The 25,838-nt window shown below is 50.2% G+C and overlaps 2 protein-coding genes across 2 annotated transcripts in view; one reads left to right on the top strand and one right to left on the bottom strand.

Annotated features, from left to right (window-relative positions):
* Positions 1-216: 216 nt before the first annotated feature.
* KLHL36 (kelch like family member 36) lies at positions 217-19,945 on the bottom strand. Its single transcript, XM_071567653.1, has 5 exons — positions 19,554-19,945; positions 15,375-15,457; positions 10,086-11,159; positions 8,882-9,039; positions 217-2,245 (listed from the first exon to the last, which is right to left on the bottom strand). Exons 2-5 carry the CDS (start codon positions 15,432-15,434, stop codon positions 1,690-1,692), a joined length of 1,848 nt encoding a protein of 615 aa, XP_071423754.1. The 5' UTR covers positions 15,435-15,457; positions 19,554-19,945; the 3' UTR covers positions 217-1,689.
* The window catches only part of COTL1 (coactosin like F-actin binding protein 1), a 22,340-nt gene continuing 16,317 nt past the window's right edge, over positions 19,816-25,838 (top strand). Inside the window, exons 1-2 of the mRNA XM_071567654.1 lie at positions 19,816-20,102; positions 20,433-20,515. Coding sequence (XP_071423755.1) covers positions 20,026-20,102; positions 20,433-20,515 — 160 coding nt within the window. The 5' untranslated portion in view covers positions 19,816-20,025. The remainder of the gene's footprint in view (positions 20,103-20,432; positions 20,516-25,838) is intronic.

Below are 25,838 nucleotides of genomic sequence, written 5' to 3'. Positions count from 1 at the left end.
TGGCAGTGGGAAGCCTTTCCCCCTTGTCCTTTCTGACTGTCTGGTCTGGAGCACAATGGAGGAAAGATGAATTAGCCAAGTAAGTTCTATTTCTACTTCATATTGCTAAATTTAGCTTCCCATCATTATCAGTGCCATTTTGAAATGATTACAGGGTTATTTCCTTCCAATTTAACAAGAAGAAAAACCTCTGTTAAGTCAATACAAAAGTCAGGCAGTGATGAATAGAATATCCTAAACTGGATTTATTGTTCCCAGACATTAATGTAATACATAAACACATTAAAAGGGGGGCTATAATAGTAACAAGCAGCCCAGTAACAGAAAACAAAGCAAGTCTTTGAAACTTTTGTTCTATACTTACACATGAAAATGTCCCCAGAAGTTAAGTAGTTGTCAGTCAACATAGCAAGGATTTCAGGTATAAAAACCCCCAAGCAACTTGTCAATGAGTATGTCATAACCAAAGTGTTTGATTTTTTCCTGTTTTTTTGTTTTTCAATTTATTTTTAGGCTAAAAAATAACTATTACCTCATGCAGTGTACAAAGGCTTTAAAATAAATCCATTAATGCAAATGAGAGACTCACTCCTGAGGATCTAAAAGAAAAAAAACAGTCAAAAAAACCTCGAGGAGTTTCAGAAAATTAATTTCAGCAACATTTCTTAGCACTGAAGGAACAACCTGTAACTTCCTTGCACTCCAGAAATGCAGTTACCTCTCTCAATGCATGTATGTGCTTGTAATAAACCTAAGAGTTCTCACATTTACCAGAGCTTCAAATGAAATTAGCTTCAAATGAAATTAAGTGCAAAGAATGTTTTCTTAGTGTTGTCCAATTACTGAGGTAAATAGTCAGGAAAAAAAAAACAACAAACAAAAAAGAGTGTAGCGGGATATCACCTGCATGTACACCAGATGGAAAGGAAGGCAAATCAGAAAATTATGGCAAGGGAGATGGGAGAGAAGGACTGAGGAAGAAACAACAGCAACGATCAACAGCTGAACTTTACACCAAAGCCCTTGAAATCCACTCAGCAGATCACCAGTCACTGAAATAAACTGTTTTTATGGGCATGTTTGGCGAGTTGGGCTACAGGGAGGCTGGCATGGTGACAAGTGACAATGGTCACTGTGCCAGCTGACTGCCTGACAGAGCTGGCAGTGCCAGTGCTGCCCCAACAGCTGCGCCGTGTCCCGGCACAGCCACACAGAGACCAAAGATCACCACACGACGAGTTCCCGACGCCAACAACGGGGTCACAACCACGGAGCAGCAGCTTCTGCAGTCAGTAACAGAACATATGGCAAACGAGAGACTGAGTTAGCAAAATGTGGTATAAAAAAGTATAAAAGTTGTTTGTAAAAACTTCCTTAAAACGTCACTCTAGGACGATGTAGTGGAAATGCCATGAACCACAGAAGGAAAAGCCTAAGCCTTAACATTCAGGAGAGCAGCAGAACCTCTCTGGCCACATCGCCCTTCGTAAGGTGGGAGGGGGAGCTTTTGGTTTCTTTTGATGATTTTAATCCAAAAACCACATTCAACTGTACATTTTCTGAGGCTTCAAAAGATGCTTCCCCCTCTCCCCCCGTTTAAAAGAAAAAAAACCCAAAAAGGTTAGTTAGAAATGACTAAACACAAGGTCCTTTTGGAGTCCACCATCCAAAGGTGGCTACCAGGAGTAGTCATCTCCCTCGATCTTGATGCTTTTTTGTTTTTGTCTTTTTCTTTTTGTCCTCTGTTTTGGGTTTCAGTGCACAGACACACGCAGACACTCCGGCAATCGCTTTGGGCAAGTCCGTCCCTTTGCACCACTTGTTCTTCTCCTTATCATAAACCTGGACTGTTTTGGAGAAGACAGCCTCCTCCCAGCTGTACCCTCCCAGGATGTAAATCTTGCCTTCCCACACTGCCACCCCTGACTCGCTGTTGGCTTGCAGGAGAGGAGCCACCCTGGTCCACTGGTTGCACTGGGGGCTGTAGGACTCCACGCTGAGGATGTCGAAGCGCGCCATGGTCTCGATGTTGTCGTCGCTGCCGCCGATGGAGTAGATGTGGTCCTGCAGGGTGCACATGCTGTGCCAGCCCCGCGCCGTCAGCATCGGCCTCTTCTCCTCCCACACGTCCGTGCGGTGGTCGTAGCACAGCAGGTTCTTCCTGTAGGGGCCGATCTGGTAGTCGTGGCCCCCCGAGATGTACACGAACTCCTTGTAGACTGTCCCGGCGTGGCCATACGTGAACCTGGCACAGGCAAACACAAACACCCGACTTAGGACACACAGGCATTCAGCAGGGACTGGTACTGAAGGAGAAAATGCACAGTGACTAAAGCAGAGGAATCCCTGATCTTGGGAGTTACTCAGTGTTGTCGCAGTTCGTTGTGGCGGACAAAGGGACACAGGTCGCAGGTGTCACACTGTCTTGGGCTGAGCTGGCAAAATGCCAACTGCCCAACACAAAGAGAAAGGGTTCCCCCCCCCCTCCCAACCAAGGGAAAAAGAGGGAGAGGAAAAAACCCCAAAACCTGAAGTAGCAATCTTATTATATAAAGACAATTAAAACCAGAATATGATATAATACATATATATACAAGTGTGAGAAAAAGGACACCAGACTAACAACTACTGAGTCAACCAACCAAATAATATAGATTCCAGCCACCCAAACCCCCACAAAACCTCCCAAAACTCTTCCAGAGAACCCTCCCAGAAAGAGAGGAGAAAATTAACAAGAAAATGTTCACCTCCCTGGATAACACGAGGTGGAGGGCAACAAAGCCTAATCTAATTTATTAAACTACCTATAACACACTTAATGAAAGAAACTAAAGAACAAAGAAACTAAAAAGCCCTAACTAGTTACAAGCTACACTATATATATTCTAAATTTCACCTATGGTCAATTTTCACAGGCTTATGACAGTGTCCATAGACTTCAGCTTCTAATTGCATGTTGCTCACTGTCCAGATGTACTTTTTGTTTCATGAGAAATTATCTACACACATTCTATTCCCATAGCTTGCTTCTCTTAAATCTCTTCTTACCTCACTTTATTTTAGTGATCTTGCCAGTTTTCTCACAGTTTTAATTATCTTTCAGTGTTCCCATCTGTGCAAAGAGGTACCACTCTACCCTAAGCCTGGAACTGCCTGCAGCCTCAAAACCTTCATAATTCAAAGAACTTCCATAATCCTCACAACCCAGTAACTGCTCTCACTCTCACACCTTCACCCTGCACTTCCATGGCACGACAAGCACTTTTAAAGCATCCTTTTCATATCTGGTCACTACAGAGCACTAAGGTATGACCATCACTTTTCAAGGCATCCCCTACAGTGTGTCATACAACAGAAGGAGCCCATCCTGCTCTAGCTGGCACAGCCTTCACTCCCATTTTCCTGCTCCAGTGCTTGGCTTGAGTCAGTCTGAGAGCACCATGGAGAGAAAAAACCCAACATCTCAGCAAGGGTTTTTATGACAGAAAGAGGAAATAATCATGACACCTCTCAGACATCCCCATAGCAATTAACCAAGAGAAACCAAGAGGAAAACTACTGCTTCCTTCCCTTTCCACAGCTTCAGGACCATGGAGCACATTTCTTACCCCCAGGTGTTCTCAGCCTGGTTCATCTGCAGTCACAACACATGCAGAGTCCTTTCCATGAGCTGTCTGTCTGCCACCACTGCTGCTCCACAGATGGCAACTTCTTTGGTCACCTCAAGACAAGGCAACAGGCCACAGGCAATCACAGATCAGAGTCCATGGTTGAAGTAGGAGAAAATGAGATTGTAGAACCAACATCATGCTGCTTCCACAGGGCACAGAGAAAACCCCTTTGATCACCTATAATAAAGCCACTACAAACCTAATTCTTCAGGCTGTTCTCAACTTCACACTGGGATAGTCCCGACCAAACCCCTCTGAGCTCTCAGAAGTGGGTTGCTAAGATGAGGGACAGCCTCAGCTTCTTTGAACACATCCTTCCTGCATGTCTTTTTTAGGTGTTTTTTTTGAGTTGGGATGTCAAAAGACGAAGCTGCAGCCCCAGCCCCAGCAAACTGGCTCACAAAATGAGCCCAAATGATTTAATCCCCACAGGGCTGCAGAGCAATGTACTCATCACACTGCACTCACAAGCCTCTACTCCCATCCTTTGTAGTCAGGCACTCAAGACAACCCAACCTCTCCAGCAGACAAACCCACGTTAGCATTACTTTTGAGCCCTGCCTGGACACGCTGGAACTCCATGTGGAGAGAACCCTGAGCTGCTTTTATTTCACAGCATAATAGTTTCCCTCAGCCACACAAAGGGCATCGGAAGGTCTTCCACACACTTCAACACCAGCACTTTTGTGCCAAGGCAAAAGATGGACTAGAAAAGAAATCCCACATTTGCCCTTAAAGCACAACACTTCTGAGACAGGCTAAAAGGTGTTATTATTCTAGATGTCTACTGAAACCTCTGATCCCTGTGTCTGAATCAGATATTTTAATAGGTTGCTACTGCAAGAAAGAGTAAATGCTTGACATGCTTGGGCTAACAATGCTGAGTGACCAGGACAGTCTGTTCTACTCCAGTGGCTGGAGAACCAGCCCTGGAGACCTTGCAGAGGTGACTTCAGAGCTGTTCTGCTTCTTTGCCACTCAGGGAAAAGGCAGGAAGGAAAAAAAAGAGAGGACTAATGCAAAGTTATGGACTTTATCCAAAAAAGGCTACTCAGAATCTCCACAGCTCTCAATCTGCCTCCCCATGGAAGCACAAAACTCAATTTTGAGGAATCAGAAGGAGGAGAGAGTGAGGACGTTGAATCCAACACAGAGCCTGTGCTGAGAGCAATCACATCACATTCAGCATTTGGGGAAAAAGTGACTGTAACTTCAGAAAAACTTGAGTGGCCCTTGGAGGAGTAGGTTAAATGTTTCCCTGCACTGGAATTCTGTACATGTAAGCAAGGAATGGCCACTGTCTCTCAAGCACAGGCATGCAGCCCAGCCCAGGCAGCTGCAGAAAATGCACTGATGCTTTGCTTCTGCCTCAGTCCATGGCTGTGTCCAGGGAACAGCAACAGCTACAAGAGCAGTTTGAGAGACACAATCAAATCTGAAGCACCAAACCGACCATCAATTTTTTCTTTCTCAGTACAGGGCAATTACCCAGAGGTGTTTCACTTTGCCTGACTTCTGAAAGCTCATCCCAACCAGCACATACCCAGCTTCACTTTCATAGGAACTGCATGAAATAAAATGCACAGATTGAAAACAATCAATACAAATCCTTTCTGCAAGCCCTGTTGTTTCGAGAGGGGCTTTTCTAACCGTGCAACAGAACAGGCACATCCATACAGTGGGTCCAGACATCCTCCAGCACAAAGCACTGAGTGTTTTGGCAGCATTACCTACAAGAGTGGTCAAAATAAAGCAGAGGCATTAAGGAGAAAGTAGATGTGATTTAACATGTGCTGGAGCCAGTGGCTGATTTGGAATGCCTTACCCAAAGACAGAGCTGAAAAATTAGTTTCTGACCCATTCAAACACTAGAAAACATACAATTTATTTCCTTCACCAGAAGAACACTTGACCTCACTCAATAAAGCTTTGGGAATCCCCTGCTCTAACCAAAGTCCAGGTGAGCTGTGATTGCTCTGAATCTCGAGGTCCACCTGTTGCAGCCCTGGGAGACTATTCATGACCCAACTGGCAGAGCAGATACCATCACTCACTAACCTGCTCCAACACAGCTCCTCACACAACTGCTGTCAGTTGTTCTGCCAAACTTTAACCCAGGGCCACACAATTAATTTTGCTGCTGTCTGCAGCAGACCTTTTAATGGTCTGTTCAAGATGAGAACACACTGCACCAACTTCTGCTCTGCCAAACTCGTCAGCCACCACTGCTCCCTGCCGGGCTAGAAACCATGGCAGAGACTGCTCCCAGAGAGCCTGGGAAAAGGGAGGAGAAATACAGCACCTCTCTGAAGAAAGGGAAAGGTATCCCACAACCAAGGACCCTAATGAGCATCAGGCAAAATAAATTCATCTGTAGCAGACTTGGACCAGGTCCACCCTTTAGACGGCTTGGCTGGAGTTTCCCACTTAAGCATCTGCCCCGAGAGGCTGTTTTCTCCTCCAGTAAAACAGCACTAGTTCAGTCAAAACAGCTCAGCTCCTTCCAAGAAAGTGGTTAGGGAAAACAACATGTTGTTTTGACCATGTAGGGTGGGAAGGAGGTGGGGGAAAGAGGAGATAAAAAAGAGCTTGCAAAGCTCTTCCTCAGAGGAGCGTGACTGTGGACAGCAGCACAGACACGGGGTTTGGCAGTGGCAGGAGGCACGTGTGTTCCAGGACACAAGCACTGCCTTTTCCTGAAAACCTCCACACACAGGGCATGTTCCATCCAAGAAAATAAATAAACCCATTTTCTGGATGCTCAGAGCAGAAGTTTTAAGAACCTCAGAGAGTCCCACCCCACACAGTTCCAGTGGAACTCCACAAGCCCATGCCCCAGAAGGACATCTAAACATGCCTGTCACTCCAGGGAACAGGCTCCCAGGCAGTTCCTGGCTTGGAGGAGTCAGGAACACCACCTGAGGTGCAGCAGGGCCCGCTCCTGGTGGCCATGCACCCAAGAAGACCAAAACACTTGCAGGTGTTCTCTTCAGAGGGGAGAAGAGAGGAAAAGGCAGGAGACGAGGCAGCTCTGGTGGGATGTGTTGCCTCATCAAAGAGAGAGGACTGGAGCTTCTGGTTTCCTCTACAGGAAGAGAAAAGTCTTGCTGCTAGAATAGGGCTGGGGGAGATGTTATTTGGGTGAAACAGGAACTTTAATCTGTTTGAGGAACAAAAGCATGAGGTGAGGGGGAAAACGGAGATCAGATCAAGAGTGTGTTGAAGGGAAAACTGGAGGAAACAGTGGGAACTGTGGCCAGATTGATTTCTTCCATAGAGCCATAGAATGGTTTGTGTTGGAAGGGACCTTAGGGCTCATCCAGTTCCACCCCCTGCCATGGGCAGGGACACCTTTCACTATCCCAGGTTGCTCCAAGCCCTGTCCAACCTGGCCTTGGACATTCCCAGGGATGGGGCAGCCACAGCTTCTCTGGGCACCCTGTGCCAGGGCCTGCCCACCCTCACAGGGAAGAATTTCTTTCTAATATCCCATCTAACCCTGCTGTCAGCCAGTCTGAAGCCATTCCCCCTTGTCCTGTGACTCCAGGCCCTTGTCAATAGTCTCTCTCCATCTTTCCTGTGGCCCCTTTGGGTATCAAAGGCCACAATGAGGTCACTACAAAGCCTTCTGTTTTCCAGGCTGAACAATCCCAGTTCTCTCAGCCTTTCCTCACAGGAGAGCTGCTCCATCCCTCTGAACATCTTGGTGGCTTCCCTGGACTCGCTCCAACAGGTCCATATGCCATAATTTGGGAAAGGGCTGCCCAGAGCCCTTCCTTGCTGAGCCCCAGGAGTGGTTGTGAGTCCCCTGTTCACCTCTGTACTGATTTTTACCTTTTGCAACCTGCATAAAGTTCTTTTTGCCTTATTCCTTCTAGGCAGAAAAACAGTTGTTGCAAACAAAACACTCCCCAGCAAGAGAGTTCTCCAAAGGGAGAAAAAGGGCTGAAAAGACCAAAATTCCAAAGATGCCAAGAGTCCATTAAGATCTAACTAAAGACTTATCAATGTGCAAGAGAAGCTACATGGAAAAGTGGGCAACTATCTAGTTCACTACAGACCTGCACTGACACAAGGACAGGAAGAGGATGCAGAACCATTTATTTTGGATGCAGCAGTAACTTCTCCCAGTTGCTGTACAAGCAGAGTAAGAGGGGTCTGTCCCCTAAAGGGGACTTTTGCCTCCTCCAAGGAGACCAGCCAGGCAATCCAATAAAAAATTAACACCCACAAGTTAAAGTTCACTTGAAATGCTGCAGCTGCAGAATTCCCAAAGATAGCAGTAGGAACACACAAACTTACAGCTTACAGTCTGAGTGGGTTAAACCAGCATTGCAAACTTCCCTAGGATCATTTCTGAGTCCATGTACCCATGCAGGACCTATCTCACAGGTGACCCCAACCAGCAGAAGGACTTAAGGCCTGAAGACACTCTCCTCCACACTGAGGTGTGGAGCCTCAACCGCTGGATCTGCCTGTGTGAGCAGAAATAAGGCAGAAGCAGCATCCTGCCTGTGAGGAGCACTCGAGCCCAGCTGTTAGCCTGGATCAGCCTCTCATTGCAGCACCTGCCCAAAATAGAACTGGGCAACAGGCTGCTGTGCCTTCACTGGCTGCCTCTGGCTCTGCAGCTCTGCAGCTGAGGCAGTCAGGGCAAAAAAAACCCTCAGCTCTCACACCAAATTGCAGGAACCTGGTTTGTGATGCCACTAAGGAAGGGAGAACTGCTCCTGAAGCTGAAGGTTTCAGACGTTGTGAAAACACCACCCATAGAGCCAATATCCCTGGAATTGCCACAGATGTGTAACATCCCTAAACCTGCTGTTTGCAAATGAAATGCTGTCACACAGTTCTTACAAAGCCACTGCTCAAACACTGCTTCAAGACACCAGCAACGTCCTGTGTGCTGTCACCAGCAGAGCTGGAGTGCTAAAGCCTCTCCAAAGCAGAACAGCCAAGTTTTAACTCAGACTGAGAGAGAGAGATCACATTTGCCAAGGTTACCTGTTTGCAGAACAGGTAAACATGGTTTATCTGCAACAGCCAAACACAGAGAAACACTTAACGAGGAAAACCATCACACCAAGGTGACAAAGTAAAGCCAAAGAAACTATAAACACCTTTGCTCAAGATGTGAACAGTGCTCACAAAAATCTCCCTCCACCACCCTTCTTCAAACACAAGGAAACTCTCCCAACACTGCTGCTTACCTGGGCAGTCCTGCTATGTAGGTCCAGGAGTCCTTCTGAGGGCTGTAGGTCTCAACTGAAGACAGTGCCCCATTTTCATTCCTGCCACCAACAGCCACCAGCATGTCAGTGATGGCCCCCAGGTAGAAATCCACTCGCCGCTGTCTCATGGAGGCAACCTGGCAAAGCAAAGACCACACTGACATCTTCCAGCCTCTGGTAAGCAAGGTATATTTGTGCTGAGAGTGGGGCAGTTCCTTCTTTCTATTTATCAGGAAAGGAGAGCCACTAGTTTTGAGCATTATATTCATAATATTTGTTTTTCCACAGTAGCTTGTTCCACAGCATCCATTTTCTAACAGGGGACAACAGGAAGCATCTAAGGCACAGGTTACCCTATAAATGTTTGTGTCACATGGGCCCCCTTCCCAAACTCTGCAAGAAGCAGATACTGGAATCACTCAGAACCACAGCTGAACCATCCAGGGGGACTGGTTCATGTAAGAACCACAGGAAACCACACAGGAACCCACACAGATGCAACAGAGCTGGATGGGAAGAGCTTGGTCTAAGGGACACTTAGCACAGAGACCTTTGACAAGTGTCAGAGGCATTTTCTTTTTACTCAGACTCATTTTTGATTTAATTGTATGTACTACTGCTTGAGAAAGATGAACTAAGCCATCACATCGAAGTCCATCCCAGCATTATTCCCAGGAGTGATCTAAAGAGCTGCAGGCTGGTGCTGATTCAGGAATTTCACAGATCAGATGCCCAGATTCCAATGAAGCTGAATATCTGCCCCAAACTTTTTTGCTGTGTGTGTAACTTAAGAATTCCCACACAGTACTCAAGGAGCTGCTTTTTCAATTTAAATTACTTCAATTTCAACTTCAATTTCCATTGTCAAGCACTACTGTGTTGACTGTTAGGTTGGATATCAGGAAGAAGTTACAGAGAGAGTGCTCAGGCATTGGAATGGCCTGCCCAGGGAGGTGGTGGATTCTCCAACCCTGGAGGTTTTTAAGGTGAGACTGGACATGGCACTGAGTGCCATGATCTGGTAATCAAAGTGGGGTTGGATTAAGGGTTGGACTTGATGATCTCAGAGGTCTGTTCCAACCCAACTGATTCTATGATTCTATTCTAATGAGTCCTGTCCTTTCACCAAAAAGGAGAAACATTAAGGACTTTGAACAAAGAAATAATACAGCTTAAGTCTCACCTTTATCCACTGGTTACAGCGGGGATCATACCTATAAAGCAGATTTGACGCCGCATCCCCTCCATTGTCCCGTGAGAAGCTGCCCCCGGCTATGAAGATGAAGCCTCCCAAGACGGCGACGCAGTGGTGGCTCCTCCTGGCCGGGAGGGGCGTTTCTGCCACCCACTGGCCCTTCCTGGTGTCCAGGAAGCAGGTGTCATCGCAGAGCTCCAGGCAGCGCTCCGACACCTCGCCGCCCACGAAGAGCAGGCGCTCCTCGCAGGTGCGCAGCGCCGTGCGCTTGGTCTGCAGCACCGGCTGCGCCGCCACGTTGTTGTGGTAGTTCACCGCCTCCTCGATGAAGCCCTCGCAGTTGGCTTCCTTGGGCAGCAGCGAGCACACCGCGGGCTTCACCCGGTGCAGGAGGTCGCTCTTGGGGATCAGCGGGAAGTGGATGTTGTCCAGCACCTGGTAAGCCTCGTTCTCCCGCTCCGGGTACTGGGTGAGCCACTGCAGGGCGGCCTGGAGAAGGTCGTGCTCGCACTCCTGCTGCACCGTGCTGCTGTCCAGGTACTGGCACAGCTTCTGCAGGGAGATGTTCTGCAGGAAGTCCGGCGTGAAGGACAGCGTGCCGAAGTTCTGCAGGATGAAGGAGTCGATGTAGGAGTCGAGGCGCTTCAGGTTGTAGATGGAGGCCAACTCCTGCAGGTACAGGTAGTTCTCCTCGCTGACCTCGTTCTCCAGGTACTCGCAGCAGAAGTCGACCACCTTCCAGATCTGCAGCAGGTGAGCCGTCTCCAGCACGTAGTCGATGTTGCCCCCATCCAAGGACAGCTCGCTGCCATACAGGAAATCCACCACAGCCTTGAGGCCGATGTAGGAGGCTCCAAACAGCTCCACCTCCTTCTGGTGGGCCTCCCGCATGCCAATGGTGAACATGGAGTTGAAGTAGTCGCTGCACACGGCGAGGAGGTTCCGGTGGGCAGGAACTCGCTGCTCGTCCACCACCAGCACGATGTCGCAGAACAGCCCCCGGTGCCGCTGCTCGTTCAGGCTCTGCAGAACCAGACTGGAGTGGTCATCCCACCTGTACACCTGGAAAGCACAAACAGCACCAGGTGTTACCTCCACCACAGCAAATCTCAGTGTGAAATGAGTTTTCCCACTAAATGGAGTCATGCATGAGACAGAGAAAGCTTTTCTGTGCTGCACATTGACATTTATAAGAAATTTTGATTTGAAACAGTTGGCAGGCAACACAGTACGAGCCCAAGCTCCTCACCTCCCCTTTGAAAAGGTCTATGGAGACTTTTATTGCTTCCTACTCCCCTTTTTTTATAATTTACTCCTCCCTCCCCCACAATGCTGCATTGAAACCTCCTCCCTGATGAGTTATACAGGCACAATTTTCTGAAACTCTTCCACTCATTGTCTCCAAGACATCTTGCTGACATTCCCTTTCTTCCTTGTCCCCCAAATGACTCCTTACAGAGCTCTCTCAGCTAAGCTGCTCACTAAACATTTGCAGGGGGAGACACACACACAGCAGTACTCTGAATTTTCATTCAGCCCATGTATTGTTTGGGTTAGTGCTTGCTTGACAGCTGCCCCCTCTTAAATCTTTCCAGAACTCTGCATTTCTAAGCTTGTTAGGGTAAAATCCCTCTCTTTCTCTCCATATTATTCCAGGCACACACACTGCACTCAGAAGCAATAGCTGTTTATTTATGTGCAAAGCCACACATGTGGATAACTTATTCCCACAGGAATTCTGCTTGTTTCCAGCAGCTGAGGTACCAGATATTTTTTCTTTTAAAGAAAGAGGAAAATGCCTTCAGAACATGTCCATTAAGTGCCCTCCTGGGATCCCTCTGGTCCAGACATTCTTCCCACCAGTTCTGGACAGAGTTTTGAAGCCACCAGCATTTGCCTCTTTCTCAGCTTTAAGATGAACCCAAATAGAAACATTTTGTTATCCCTCAGATGTTCTGCAGAACACAAATTGAAGGGGCTGGTCATCCCAGCACACCAAGTGATGCAGCTTTTAGGATCATCCTCTGGAGGAATGAAATGGCACAGTCAGTTACCTTGTGATCTCTCTTAATAAAAGGCACTTTAAGTTAAATGCAAATACACAACTTTAATTACCAAATCCAAACCAGGCAGAGCTGCAGAGCCTGTAAGAACATGTAAGGGAAATTAAAGGAGGTGGAATGGAGGCACATCTTTGCATCTACCTAAGTCAGCTCTGAGCCATCCTGGCTGGAGGGCCCTGGGTCTTGCCCAGTCCTACACCCTCAGGCTGCACTCCCAGAGGTGACACCCTGAAAAGGTGTCCCAGTCCACACCTACACTGAACACAGTCCCAGGGGTGACCTGAGGTCTCTTCGAGCCTCCCAGGCATTCCACCTTTCCTCCACCAACTTGTTGCTTCTCCTAGAAATCCTAATTATCTGTGGCTTCCCTGGTTTTCCAAGTAGAAAGCACATGATCACTGCTGGCTGTCTAAGCCATTGGCAAGTTGGCTAAATCCTGGTGAGACCCTCCATACCCACCTGGATGGAAAAGGTTTGAGTCCCAGAGTCAAGGGTGTGTTTTGAGACCCAAATTAATAACCAAATGTGCTGCTCTTAGTGTGACATCCCAGTGGTTTCTATTTCCCTATGTTCTTTTCTAAACAATGGAGTCCAAGCTGCCAAAAAATCCTGCTGTTGGTGGAACTTTGTGCTGTTAAACTAATCTAAGTGAAGAGGCTTCAACAATTACGTTTTCTGGGTCAAAACTCTTTAGTTTGCCATATACCCATCACACCTCTGAACTTAAAAAGGGATCTATGGCATAGACAACAAAGTAACTGAGGAATAAAACTGCCAGAGATCTGTAACAGAAAGAAAATACAGGTTTAAGGTCCATGAAGTTTTTTATCTTTGCTTTTCTGAGGTTGAGAAAAGCTGGTATTGAACAGGAATCCAAGTAGAAACAAGGGGATGGAGGAGGCAGGAAAAAGATTAAGATGGCAGAGGATAAGCCATAATTTTGTAGCAACTGTGATAAAGGACAATGGGTGAACAGACAACAGGGAACAATTCACAGCCCCCTGTCCTGAATCTGACTCAAGAGACACAGTTATTGGATGGAACCAAACCCCCATTCCCTCTCGTCCCTGGAAACTGGATGACCATTTCCCTCTAACATTCTGTAACACCACCATCGTGCATAACAAGATTACAGGGGGATCTGAGGTTTGCCAGAGATCCCTATTTACAGAGCTGCTGTTGAGTCAGCAGCATAATCCTGAGCACAGAGAGCCTGACAACTTGTGCCCCTGAAATCCTGCTGGGACTGCTGCCCCTGCAGAAACCAGCATGGAACCCTCACCTGAAATCCTGCTGGGACTGCTGCTCCTGCAGAAACCAGTGTGGAACCCTCACCTGAAATCCTCCTGGAACTGCTGCCCCTGCAGAAACCAGCGTGGAACCCTCACCTGACAACTTGTGCTCCTGAAATCCTCCTGGGACTGCTGCTCCTGCAGAAACCAGCGTGGAACCCTCACCTGACAGCCTGTGCTCCTGAAATCCTGCTGGAACTGCTGCCCCTGCAGAAACCAGTGTGGAACCCTCACCTGACGACTTCACAGAATCACAGACTATTCTGAGTTGGAAGGGACTCACAAGGACCACTGAGTCCAACTCTTAAGTCAGTGGCCCATACAGGGGATTGAACCCATGACCTTGGCATTATTATAACCAAATTTTAACCAACTGAGCTGATCTCAGGATGATTTGCACTCCTGAAATCCTCCCAGGACTGTTGCTCCTGCAGAAACCTGCGTGGAACCCTCACCTGACAACTTGTGCTCCTGAAATCCTCCTGGGACTGCAGCTCCTGCAGATACCAGGCATGGAACCCTCACCTGACAACTTGTGCTCCTGAAATCCTCCTGGAACTGCTGCTCCTGCAGAAACCAGGTGTAGAACCCTCACCTGACAACTTGTGCTCCTGAAATCCTCCTGAAATCCTCCTGGGACTGCAGCTCCTGCAGAAACCAGCATGGAACCCTCACCCCTGGTACTGCATTCACAGATTCAGCCACTCAGCAAGTCCATTCAGGGAGCAACTACTTACAGGAACTGGAGCTGCACGTTGCAAAACCAAGACTAATTTTATACTTACCATGAACATCTTTTTCAGGCTATTTATATTCTGTAGAACAGCTTTAGCATTATCTAGTAATTCTAAGTTTAACAGATAGCGACAGCTGCTGTCTAAGCAAGAAAATAAAACAATGCTGTCAAGTTAATTAATTTTTAATGTGATGAATTATCATTACATTCAGACTAAACCATTTAAGTGGCAGACAGGAGCAGCACTGAGGGAAAGGTCATGTTGGTAGGGATGCATTTAAAAATTAGTCCTATTTATCTTTTATTGATTGTATTAGAGCAGTATTTTAACTTCTTTTGGATTCAAAGATCTAATTTCCCTCAGACTGTTAATGCAGTCCTGCTGATTGTCAGTGCTGCAAAAGAAAATGAGATCTGACTCTTTCAACTTTGATAAATCAAACGGGCACAGGCACTGAAAAATTGCTTTTTTTCCAGCTGTTTGGTAGCACAAGGTACTTGCTCTGTAACTCAGAGCTCACACTGCAACAGAAAAGCAGCTATGAAACAAAGTGAACACAGCTGATATCACCATCTGATAAATCACCCTGATGACCTGCATAACGAGCTGCCTGAGATGGATTTCCGTGAATTCACAAATAAAAACAATGTATTTGTGCAGACAGAGATTTGATATAAAGAAAATTACCCTCACAAGCCTAAGAAACCATCACAAGTTCTCGGAGCTCACTGGACTAACCACTGTTTGCAGGCTCAAGGTTCCCATCTTGTCCAAAATCAAGAGTGACCCTAAGGAGCAACCCCAGCTTTGCTTCTCTAAGTAGCCTCGATTTTATGAGATGGATCAGGACAAAAATTCCCTGAATAAACACACTACATTTAATGAGTGAATTTTTGGTACAGAGAAACTGCTGTGCTGCAATGATGTGGGTTTCTAAGCTATGAGTCACGACGAGCAGATGCCCATTTGCTGCTGCTTTTTTTTTTTTTTGTAGTTACTAGGCAGCAACTTCTTCTACCGAAAATATTTCAGCAGGTAAACCACCGTTTCCATATCCCTTTTTAAAAGCTCAGAATATTCACACTCCTCCCAAAAAGCACTCCATGCAAAGGAGACCCTCCACCCACCGTGGTGTTACTATAACTGGATTTTTTTTTTTTTTGTAGCAACACAAAACGCACGAACCTTTGAGGATTCACTGATCTTGTGCGGGCGGCAGATCCTGCTCTGCCGGGTCCCCTCCATGACCGGCCGAGCCGCAGCACCCCCTGCAACGAAGGCACCGAAGACGTTACCACCGGGTCAGCCCTTTCCGACCGCTAAAAACAGACATCGCTCTCGGTTATGAGACGTTCCAATCCCCGCCTTGGAAACGCTTGAGCTAAAAAAAAAAAAAATAAAATCGCAATTTCTTCGCTCCTTGATGCTGCTCGTCGGTGTTGCCAAAAGCTGTGGCAACAAGTGGGGTGTGCGCGGGGGGCAGCGCAGGGTGCGCTCCGAGCCCGGTCCGCGCTCCCCGCGGTACCCGGGGCCGGGCGGAGCCCCCCGGGAGCGCCGACCCACCGGCTACATCGGCTGCGGGGAGCAACACCCGGCGGAAAATTAAAATTAAAAACAAAAAACAAAACGGGGAAAACAAAGCAGCGATAAATTCCAGGAGGCGGAGGCTCCCTCGCCCCGCGCCCGGGGCAGGAAATGCCGGCGGGGCGGGACCGGAGCCGGGCCGGGAGGAGCGGGGGAGGCGCCGGGGCGGGGCGGGGGAGGCACCGGAGCCCCGCGGGAGGGATGCGCTGCCGCCCCGGGATGCGAGGACAGCATATCCCGGGTCTGTTCTCTGCCTTGGACCGAGGGATGCGCGGACAGGACACCCCGGGGTTGTTCCCTGCCCTGGACCGAGGGATGCGCTGACAGGATACCCCGGGGAATACGCAGACAGGACACCCCGGGGCTGTTCCCTGCCCTGGACCGAGGGATGCGCGGACAGGACAGCCCGGGGGATGCGTGGACAGGACACCCCGGGGCTATTCCCTGCCCTGGACCGAGGGGTGCGCGGACAGGACAGCCCAGGGCTATTCCCTGCCCTGGACCGAGGGGTGCGCGGACAGGACAGCCCCAGGCTGTTCCCTGCTCTGGACCGAGGGGTGCGCGGACAGGACAGCCCGGGGGATGCACAGACAGGACAGCCCGGGGGATGCACAGACAGGACAGCCCGGGGGATGCACAGACAGGACAGCCCGGGGGATGCACAGACAGGACACCCCGAGGGATGCACAGACAGGACACCCCGAGGGATGCACAGACAGGACACCCCGAGGGATGCACAGACAGAACACCTCGGGGGATGCACAGACAGGACACCCCGGTGGTCAGGGCAGCCATGTGTACCTGTGCCAGGGGCATTCGCTGCGGGGAGCGTTTGCACAGCAGTGCTAAACTCTGCAGTGGGGGTGGGGGTGTGCAATGAGGTGCAGCGAGAAGCCCCATCACCATCTCCTCCTGCTTACCTGGCCATGAAACCACCTGACCTTGGAAATGCACCTCTCCAGCAGCACGTGCTGCTGGGGGGCTCCTTGTCATTGATTATGGTCCGGGAGGCTTAAATAAAAATGAAAATTAAATAAAAATAAAACAGCCCCTTGGTGAGCAGCAGGCTGGCCCCTGGAAGCAAAGGAAGAAGCAAAGACACTCTACTCAGACCCACCAGGTCCAGTTTCAGTGCCATGGTCCCCACCAGGTCCAGTTTCAGTGCCATGGTCCCCATCACAACACTACAAGTGGAAAAGCCCTTTGCTAACCCAGCACTCCTGGGCATCTTCCAGAGGTCATCACCAGGACACCACAAGGCTGTGTGTGTGTCCAGGCTCCAGGTGCTGTCACCAAGGCCAGCCCAGCTTGGACACGTGTCCCAGGTGGTGATGGGGCAGCTGTTGCTGGCAGAAGATGATGTGTATGAAGTGTTAAACCAGGGGAGGGTGCCAAGGCTGCCTGGGTGTCACCACCTCCATCTGCCCCAGCCTCAGCCAACCTCCAGTGCAGGTACCAGCTCTGGTGCTGGAGCAGCAACATCCAGCCAGCTCTGCCTGTTCTTCAGACACCCCAGAGGAACCAGAGATGGCTGTTGGCTCCTACTGATCTAATTGATCATCAAGACTGAAGATGAGAAGCATTTTCCTACCTTTGGTCTCTTCTGTAGCCCTTGTGACCATGGGGACCCAGGATAAGACCCTCAACACCTGAGTAAAATCCTACTTTCTTGATAACCCTAATGCTGTGATCCATAAATTGTCAACTCTAATGCTAACTGTGATCCAAAAACTCACAACAGCCTCTTCCTGAAAGAAAGTATTATTGTCTTCATTAATTTCTCTGCTCTTGCACTGAAAAGATGTGGAAGGAGAAGCAGATTGGGGGACAGACATATGGAAAGATTGGAAAAGAAGCAAAAAGGGGAGATGGACAAGAGCCACAAGAGCAAGGCACTAGCAGGGGTGTAATTTAGGATAATAAAGCCAAGACTTCTGGGGGGCCATGGCTGTGAAGAACCACCCAGTTTGCTCAGCTGCCTCCACATATTCTGAACTTCACTGGACAGTCCAGACAGCTGAAGGTCAGCCCAGATGCACAAGACTTCATGCCTGCTAGAGATGGGGTTTTTTAGGAAGTCCATAAGTCCTCACTCTCTCTGTTGTCTGTACTTTCTCTCCAAGGGCTCCTGTGAGATGGACAGATGCTTCTGCCAGGCCAGTGACATCTGCCTGCACAGATGAGAAGACCCATATGCTGGAGGTCTCAAAATTCCCATGTGACAAGAAAATCAGAGCTCACCAAAGCCAGAAATGTAGGTATTTTCCCTCTCCATTTACTGACTGGTGAAACTGAGCTTGGTATTTACTCCTTCATGCATTAAAAGAAAAAAATCCATGCAAAAGTGTCAAAGGCAAGGAAGAGAGGCAAAGAAAAGAGGTTTAGCCCCACGAGGAAGACGTGCCTTTTTCTAAGGTTTGAATCTGACACTGAAAAGTGCCCCTAATGAATGGAATTCAAACTCTTCAGCCACTGAGTCACAGAGACCTGCATGAGGGTGAGGTTTTCTCCTCCTAAGGAGAATGACATTGGAGTCTCCCACCTCTGCCCTAGGAAACATCAGGAGCTGAGGATCAAGCTTGAAGGGACAACGAGCGGCTGTTACAGGTATAAAGAGCAGCAAGTGCCAATGGATGACAAACGCAGACTACAGAAAACACATTTAGGAGCAGATAACGATCAGCAGAAAGGCTTTTAAAAAATGAAAGTGTTCCTAAAAACAGTTCCAAAAGAAAATCGATAAAAATTCAGAACTATTAATGTGTGATTATATTATCATCTAGAGCCTGCAGCCTCCAGACACCGAGTGTGATTCACCCAGTGTCCTACACTTGTACTGACTTCAGAAATATTTCTCTCTTCCCTATGACCTCATCTCCATCAGAGATGCACTGCAGCAATTCCCGTGTTTGGATCCCGGTGCTCCGGGAGTCTCACGTCATCCAGGGCTGGGATGGAGCTGGAAGGAGCTGCCTGCAGGACTGTGGCGCTAAAGGGTGTCTCTGTCAGCCCGTGTATGTTCTGGAGGTCTTGCCCCTTGAGATGTCTGGTAATTATGTGCTAATGAGGCTTCTCCCTGCTCAGCCTTCACACTGACAAGGCTGATGGGAAATAAACAATGAACATCCTCTGCAAACTTTAAAACAAACAAAATGGGATACTTCTTTTATGATGGAATGTAGTTTTATTAAATTTGCAAATCCGGCCTTACGGGTTTTGGGTAGAAACCCACCCACATGCCCAAGGAATGGTTTGTAAAACTCCGATTCTTGGGCACAACATCATCTGATGATGTTTATTTCCAGCCGAGTTCAGCAAAGCAAAGACCTGTCTCTGTCTCTGCGCGACTGAAGCGCAGCGCTAAGACAACCCTTTCGCCTGACAGCCCGCATTTCCCAGGAGCGCAGCGCCTCGGGGAGCTGCGGGATGTTCACGGGCAGCGCTGGGAGCCCGGCAGGGGGAGATCGCCGCATGGAAACGGGCTGAACCACCCTGACACACACACACAGACACGGACACACGACACACACAGACACAGACACACAGCCCCTGCCCCGGCAGCGCGGTGTCCCCACGCAAAGTCACCCCCGCAGACCCCACTCGGGGCCGGGGGCACCCGCAGGGATGGGGCCGGGGCCGTTCCGCGCTCCCCCGCGGCGGGGCGGGGATGCTCGAGATGCTCGGGGTGCTCGGCCCGGCGGTCCCCGCTGCTCCGCGGCCCCGGCGCCGCCCCCGCCCGCATCTCCCGCACCGCCCGCACCGCCCTCGCCCCCCGCTCACCTGCCCCGCTCCGCGCTACCTCCCGAGCGCCCTGCCCGGCTCCCGACCCCGCCGCGCCGCCGCCGCCCGCTCCATCCCGGGCGCTTCCTTCCTCCTCCCGTCCGTCAGGGGCTGGCAAAGCATCGGGGGGCTGGAAAAGCGGCGGTGGCCGGAAAAGGCATCCCCGCGGCGGTGCCCCCCGTGCCCGGGCTATTGCATCACCGCGGTCCCCCCGCGCCGGGCGGGGCGGAGGGGCAGGGGCAGGACCAGCCGAGCCATTGGCGGCGGCGGCGGCGGAGGCGGGACGGCCGCGGGAGCGGGGCTCGGCTCGCCTGGGCTCGGCTCTGCTTGGCTCGGCTCGGCTCTGCTTGGCTCGGCTCTGCTTGGCTCTGCTTGGCTCGGCTCGGCTCGGCTCGGCGCGGCTGCAGCGGCGGCGGCGGCCCCCCCCAGCTCCGCGGCCGCTCCGCGCTGCCCCCCCTTCCCTTTCGCCCCCATGGCCACCAAAATCGACAAGGAGGCGTGCAGGGAGGCGTACAACCTCGTCAGGGACGATGCCACCGAGGTGAACTGGTAGGTGGCCCCCGGCATCCCCCCGGCCGGGCGGGATGCGCCGGGATCCCCCCTTTCTTCTCTCCCCGCTCCCCAAAGGGTGACTTTCTCAGACCTTCCCCCCCTTCTCCACTCCCTCGCCTCCTCCTAAAGGATGGGGTTTTTTTTTTACAGTATATTCTTCTCCATCTCCTCTTTTCCCTTCCTAAAGGCTGACTGTTAAATGTATTATTCGCCTTCCCTTCCCCCATTCCAAAGGGTGAGTTTTAAACGTGTTGTTCCCCTTCCCTTTCCCCCATCCCGAAAGGTGACTCTTAACTGTTATTTCCCTTCTCTTTTCCCTTCCCAAAGGGTGACGTTTAAGTACAATGGCTCTACAATCGTCCCTGGAGACCAAGGGGTAGACTATGAAACCTTTAAAAGGAAGTGCACAGGTAAGCTCCGTCTCCATTGCTTTGCCCATCACCGCCCTCCTTGTGCCCGCTGCCAGTGGGGAAAGGATGGGAGAAAACTTGGGCAAACTGGCACTGGTGCTGCTGCTTCCCCTGCCCTGTCCTGCGGTTTCCAGCCGCCAGATTGCAACTCCAAGTCCATAGTCCAGCCGGTCCTTTGTCTCACCCTTAGACTTAAGGTCCTTTGGGCTGTTTTTTCCCTCTTTGCACAACGTTTCTCGGTTACAAACAAGATAAAACGCTTGATAAGGAGCGGTCTCCTTTCTTGGCACTGCAGTTTCAAAGCAAAACCGACTCAATGTTTGTGGCTCTAAAGCTGCAGTCATACAGATGGTTGGGAATGAAATTCTTCCGAAATTCACGGCGCTAAAGTAACTGCATGTAGAAGGTTTGCTCGGATTTTTTAAGAACGTGAAACCTGAGAAGAGGGTGGGTATTGCAAAGATCGGCTCGAACAATCCAACCCTGACAACAATCGTAGATGTGGCACAACCGCAACTGTTGCGGCTCCGGGTTTAAACGTGGCACTTGATGGTTGAGCTGCTGGTTGTAGAACACTGAAGGGAGGAACAACGCCTGGGGGAAATGAGAGTAGATTAATATTTAATTTCATTTGATCTTAGTGTTTGATGAGTTTTACAAAAGGGGTGTTTGATTTTTATCTCGAATTTCCTCCGATCTTGGCTGCTATTTACCAGCGTTTGTAACAGAGTTTGTAACTAACACTGGGACTGTAGCAAAGTCTTCCTCACTCACCCAGTTACTCTACAGTCAAGTGTCGTGGTTGACCTGTATTTTTAGGATGATGGAATTGTGTGTTGAGCAGTCTCTGCCTTTTCAAGGTGTGGCACGTCCTGGGAACACCATAATCAGTCCCACAGCCATGGAAACACCAGTGCCTGTCCATTGGTCTGTGAGTCCCAGGGCTTGGCTGTGCTTTATTGAGTTGAAGGGGAGAACTTCCAGGAACTTAACTGAGCACTGGTCTGACCAGTCAATAAATATTATAGGAGAAAAGTACATTTTAGTCCTTGGAAAGCAGCCATGAATCCAAGACAGTTTAGACTGCTCTGCTACAACGTTGGCAGTGGGGTCTTACTGGGATTAACACAGCCACTCCTTTCCAGCTGTTCTGGAGAGCTTTGCAGGGGAAATTCTCAACACTGAGAAAGATCCTGTTGTAGTTGATGTTGGAGGAGCTGATTCCCTGCACTGAAGGAGCTCCTTCCCACTCCACTGTCCTTCAGGGGCAGCAGAAGGGAAAATGCCATCAGCTGGCACAGAGGGAAACCTGGGGCTCAGCACTTTGGAAGTTCATGCCAGTGGTTAGTGGTTTCCTTGGGAGATCAATGACTTCTCTATCTGAGCCCCATGTTCTCTGTCTCCTCTCATGGCCAACATAACTCAGCATCTCCAGCATCTCCAGACATCTGGGGCTCGCAGAGGAGCCTTCTCATTGATTTTCTCTCCCTGTCTTTGGAGTCCATATCCTTTTTTTTTTTTTAATTGATTTTTAATGTGTTTTTTTTCCTTTTTCTGGATGGCACCCTCTCAAGAACTTCCTCTCTTTCTTTTCTGGAGTGGCTGAGGGGGCAGAGGGGCTTTGGTACAGCCCAAGCACTGGATGGGCTGGGGAGGATATAACAAGTAATGAAGGCACATATTGCACTTGGGAGTTTGGCCAGGTTGGGGTTCTTGCCATCACTGGCATGTGCCAAACCCGTATTTATAAACAGGGGATTCAAACAGACAGAGCTTAAGGAAAGCTTGTTTTATGCCAGGAAAGTGCTAAGCTGGCACCAAGACTGAAGGATTTTTACAGTAAAAGGGGTAAAAAAAAAAAATGGAAAGTCTTGTAGAAATAAGCATGGTAAAGGAAGAGTTAAATAAAGGGCACTGTGGGGTGGGCTGTGGCCTATTGTTAGCCTTTAATGGGGAGTTAAATCCCTTATAGCTGCTCCAGTGTCCCCTTTCCCTGTTCCTTTTTCCCTCTCCCTTGGCATGCACCTGGAGGGCTGTTCCTGGGCCGAGCAGGGCCAAGAGGTTGCCCTCAAAGCTACCTCTGGAGCACCATTGTTGGAGGCTTAAGGAGAGAGGCAGGTTCAGGTAGCAGGTCCTTGGCTGAGAGCTTGAAAGGACCTTCCTCCCACAAATTATGGTGCAGCAGTTGGGGAAGAAGGAGAAGGAAGTTTTGGAGCCTCCATCTGTGCAGCAAACCTTCACCTGGCCTGCTAGACAGAGTCCCAAATCGAGCCTTGTGCCAGCAGTGAAGTTGGAGCTTTCCTTCCCATCTGAAAGGAAGGTGCCAAATGTTGCCATGAAGTAGAGCAGGTTGGAACATTTCTGCTGAAACAAAGTCAGTGGAGAGGAGTAGGAAGGGATGGGAAGAGCTGCTAAATATTATTCCTTCCTATGGCTACATCTCTTCCTGTCTGATCTCTTCCATCTCCTCTTGCATTTTGCTGGAGGGCCGAAGAGCTGCTTATCAATGCAAACAGCTTCAGAAAATGTGATTAAAATATTAAAAAAACTGTTACCAGAATAAACGTTCCTGCTTTATGAAACACACTGCCCTGAAAGCCACAAAGTGCTGCAGCTGCCTGTGGTAGAAGCTGAGCATAATTTGGTGGTTGAAGGTGGGAGCAGGAGCTGGGATTGAAAACCTCAGCATGCAACGAGTCCCCGTCAGAGCTCTCTCTGTTCTACTTTCTGCGCCAGCTCTCTCAGTGTCGTTCTGGGCTGCAAACATTCATGTCCCCTGCTTTCCTTAATAACTATTCCCCTTGCAAGCACCTTTGTACATCTTGCCTCCCTCCAGGGCACTGACTGAGGCACAGGCAGGGTCACTGTGTGCTAATTCTTGTGGCTCTGAGACCAAGCAGGGCTTTTGTACCAGTCTGGGAGATATTTGTCCTGCCTTGTGCAGTGACAGCAGTCAGGGAGGTTTGCAGGGGGCTGTTGGTAGCAGGTTTATGGTTTTGCTTTTTCCCCCCCCCATCCATAACCCTTTCCATGCAAACCAGGCCCAGCCCATCCCTGATTCTGCAAATCTCTGAACAAGTGTGACTGAGGACAAAGGGAAAAGCAAGAGACTGAAAATGCTGCTTTAAAAGGAAGTAGCTGTTCAAAGAGGCCCTGCTAGAGAGCAGCTCTGTGCCCCCAGCCCTGCTCACCCCCAGCCCTACACATCCCCAGCCCTGCTCACCCCCAGCCCTGCACTCCCAGCCCTGCACACCCAGCCCTGCACACCCAGCCTTGGACACCCCCAGCCCTGCTCACCCCCAGCCCTGCACACCCCCAGCCCTGCACACCCCCAGCCCTGCACACACACCCAGCTCTGCACACCCCCAGCCCTGAACACTCAGCCCTGCTCACCCAGCCTTGCACACCCAGCCCTGCACACCCAGCCCTGCACACCCCCAGCCCTGCACACCCAGCCCTGCACACCCCCAGCCCTGAACACTCAGCCCTGCTCACCCAGCCCTGCACATCCAGCCCTGCACACCCAGCCTTGCACACCCAGCCTTACACTCCCCCAGCCGTGCACTCCCAGCCCTGCACACCCCCAGCCCTGCTCACCCAGCCCTGCTCACCCAGCCCTGCACACCCAGCCTTGCACACCCAACCCTGCACACCCAGCCCTGCTCACCCAGCCCTGCACTCCCAGCCCTGCACACCCAGCCCTGCTCACCCAGCCCTGCACACCCAGCCCTGCTCACCCAGCCCTGCTCACCCAGCCTTACACACCCCCAGCCCTGCACACACACCCAGCCCTGCTCACCCAGCCCTGCACTCCCAGCCCTGCACACCCAGCCCTGCTCACCCAGCCCTGCACACCCAGCCCTGCTCACCCAGCCCTGCTCACCCAGACTTACACACCCCCAGCCCTGCACACACACCCAGCCCTGCTCACCCAGCCCTGCTCACCCAGCCTTGCACACCCAGCCTTACACACCCCCAGCCCTGCACACACACCCAGCCCTGCTCACCCAGCCCTGCTCACCCAGCCTTGCACACCCAGCCTTGGACACCCCCAGCCCTGCACACCCCCAGCCCTGCACCCCCAGCCCTGCACACTCAGCCCTGCACACCCAGCCTTGGACACCCAGCCTTGGACATCCAGCCTTGGACACCCTGCCCTGCTCACCCAGCCCTGCACACCCAGCCCTGCACACCCAGCCCTGCTCACATACCCAGCCCTGCACACACACCCAGCCCTGCACACACACCCAGCCCTGCACACCCTCAGGAATGGCCACTCTTAAAGGAAGAAAACGTGGAAAGAAAATCTTCTTCAATGCCCTTTTGTTCAGGTCCCAGGTGATGTTGCAAATACAGCCTGAACCCTGGACTTGTGCATGTCAAGGTCTGTGTCAGTCAGGAGACAGCTCAAACACTGGCTGGGAGGTGGTAGACTCTGCTTTCTATCAGTCAGTTGTCTCCTCTGTGCTCCAAACACCACCCCTAGATGTGTGAACACGTCTCCTCCAGCCTAGCCCAAAGTAAAGCCAAGGAGGGTGGTTTAAACCACTGGCACGTCCTTACACGACTGGGAAGTGGCTGCTGGTGGCTCTTCAGTCTTGCAGTCCTGAGTAATGACCAGGGGATGTGACTGTGTCTGATCCAAAGAGTCTGGAGACAGAGAGCTGAGGACATTTAATGTGTCAGGGTCATGAAACACTCAGGGTAGACACCTCCTGTGTCTTCTGGCTAAGGACTGTTTGGGTTGGGCTTAAGAGCCCAGATTACCTCTGCATTAAACAAGGACTTAATTCAAGGCTTCTGATCCATTTTCCTTCCTGGTTCCAGCTCTTGCCTCTGCAGATGGCCTGGGTCCAGACACAGCATTAATTTGGTGGTCAGTAGTGTGTTCCATCAGTACACTTTGGAATAAAGCCCCACAGCTGAGCTGGTGGATTTGAAGCCAGAAACATAGATAAGAGTTGAAGGTTATTGTACGGAAGGATGTGAAGGTTTTCTGGTTTTGTTTTTAATTTCAAAGCCTTCTAACTGGGCTGGTGATGCTGTTGGTGAGAAAAGTAGAATGACTTACCAACTGAAGTGACATCCTGTGAAACTTCTGTGTGTCAGTAGTACCTGACTGCCCTGGACAGTTGTCTCAGTGTCTGTGTTGGGAAGCAGCAGAGCATCATCTGTCTGTGGTTTGCTTTCATTTTTTTTTCAGTGTGTGTTCTGCCATTAAGCAACAGAGAGGTTGGAAGATTCTATTTCTCCCCCATGCCATATGTGAACAGCTGTTTTCAATGCATCTCTGACAAAAGAAATAATGAGCCTTTTATTTGGA

Source organism: Pithys albifrons, chromosome 12 (assembly GCF_047495875.1).
Source record: "Pithys albifrons albifrons isolate INPA30051 chromosome 12, PitAlb_v1, whole genome shotgun sequence".
NCBI lineage: Eukaryota > Metazoa > Chordata > Aves > Passeriformes > Thamnophilidae > Pithys > Pithys albifrons.
Note: the sequence above shows the minus strand (reverse complement) of the source record. Positions and strands in the feature narration are given on the sequence as shown.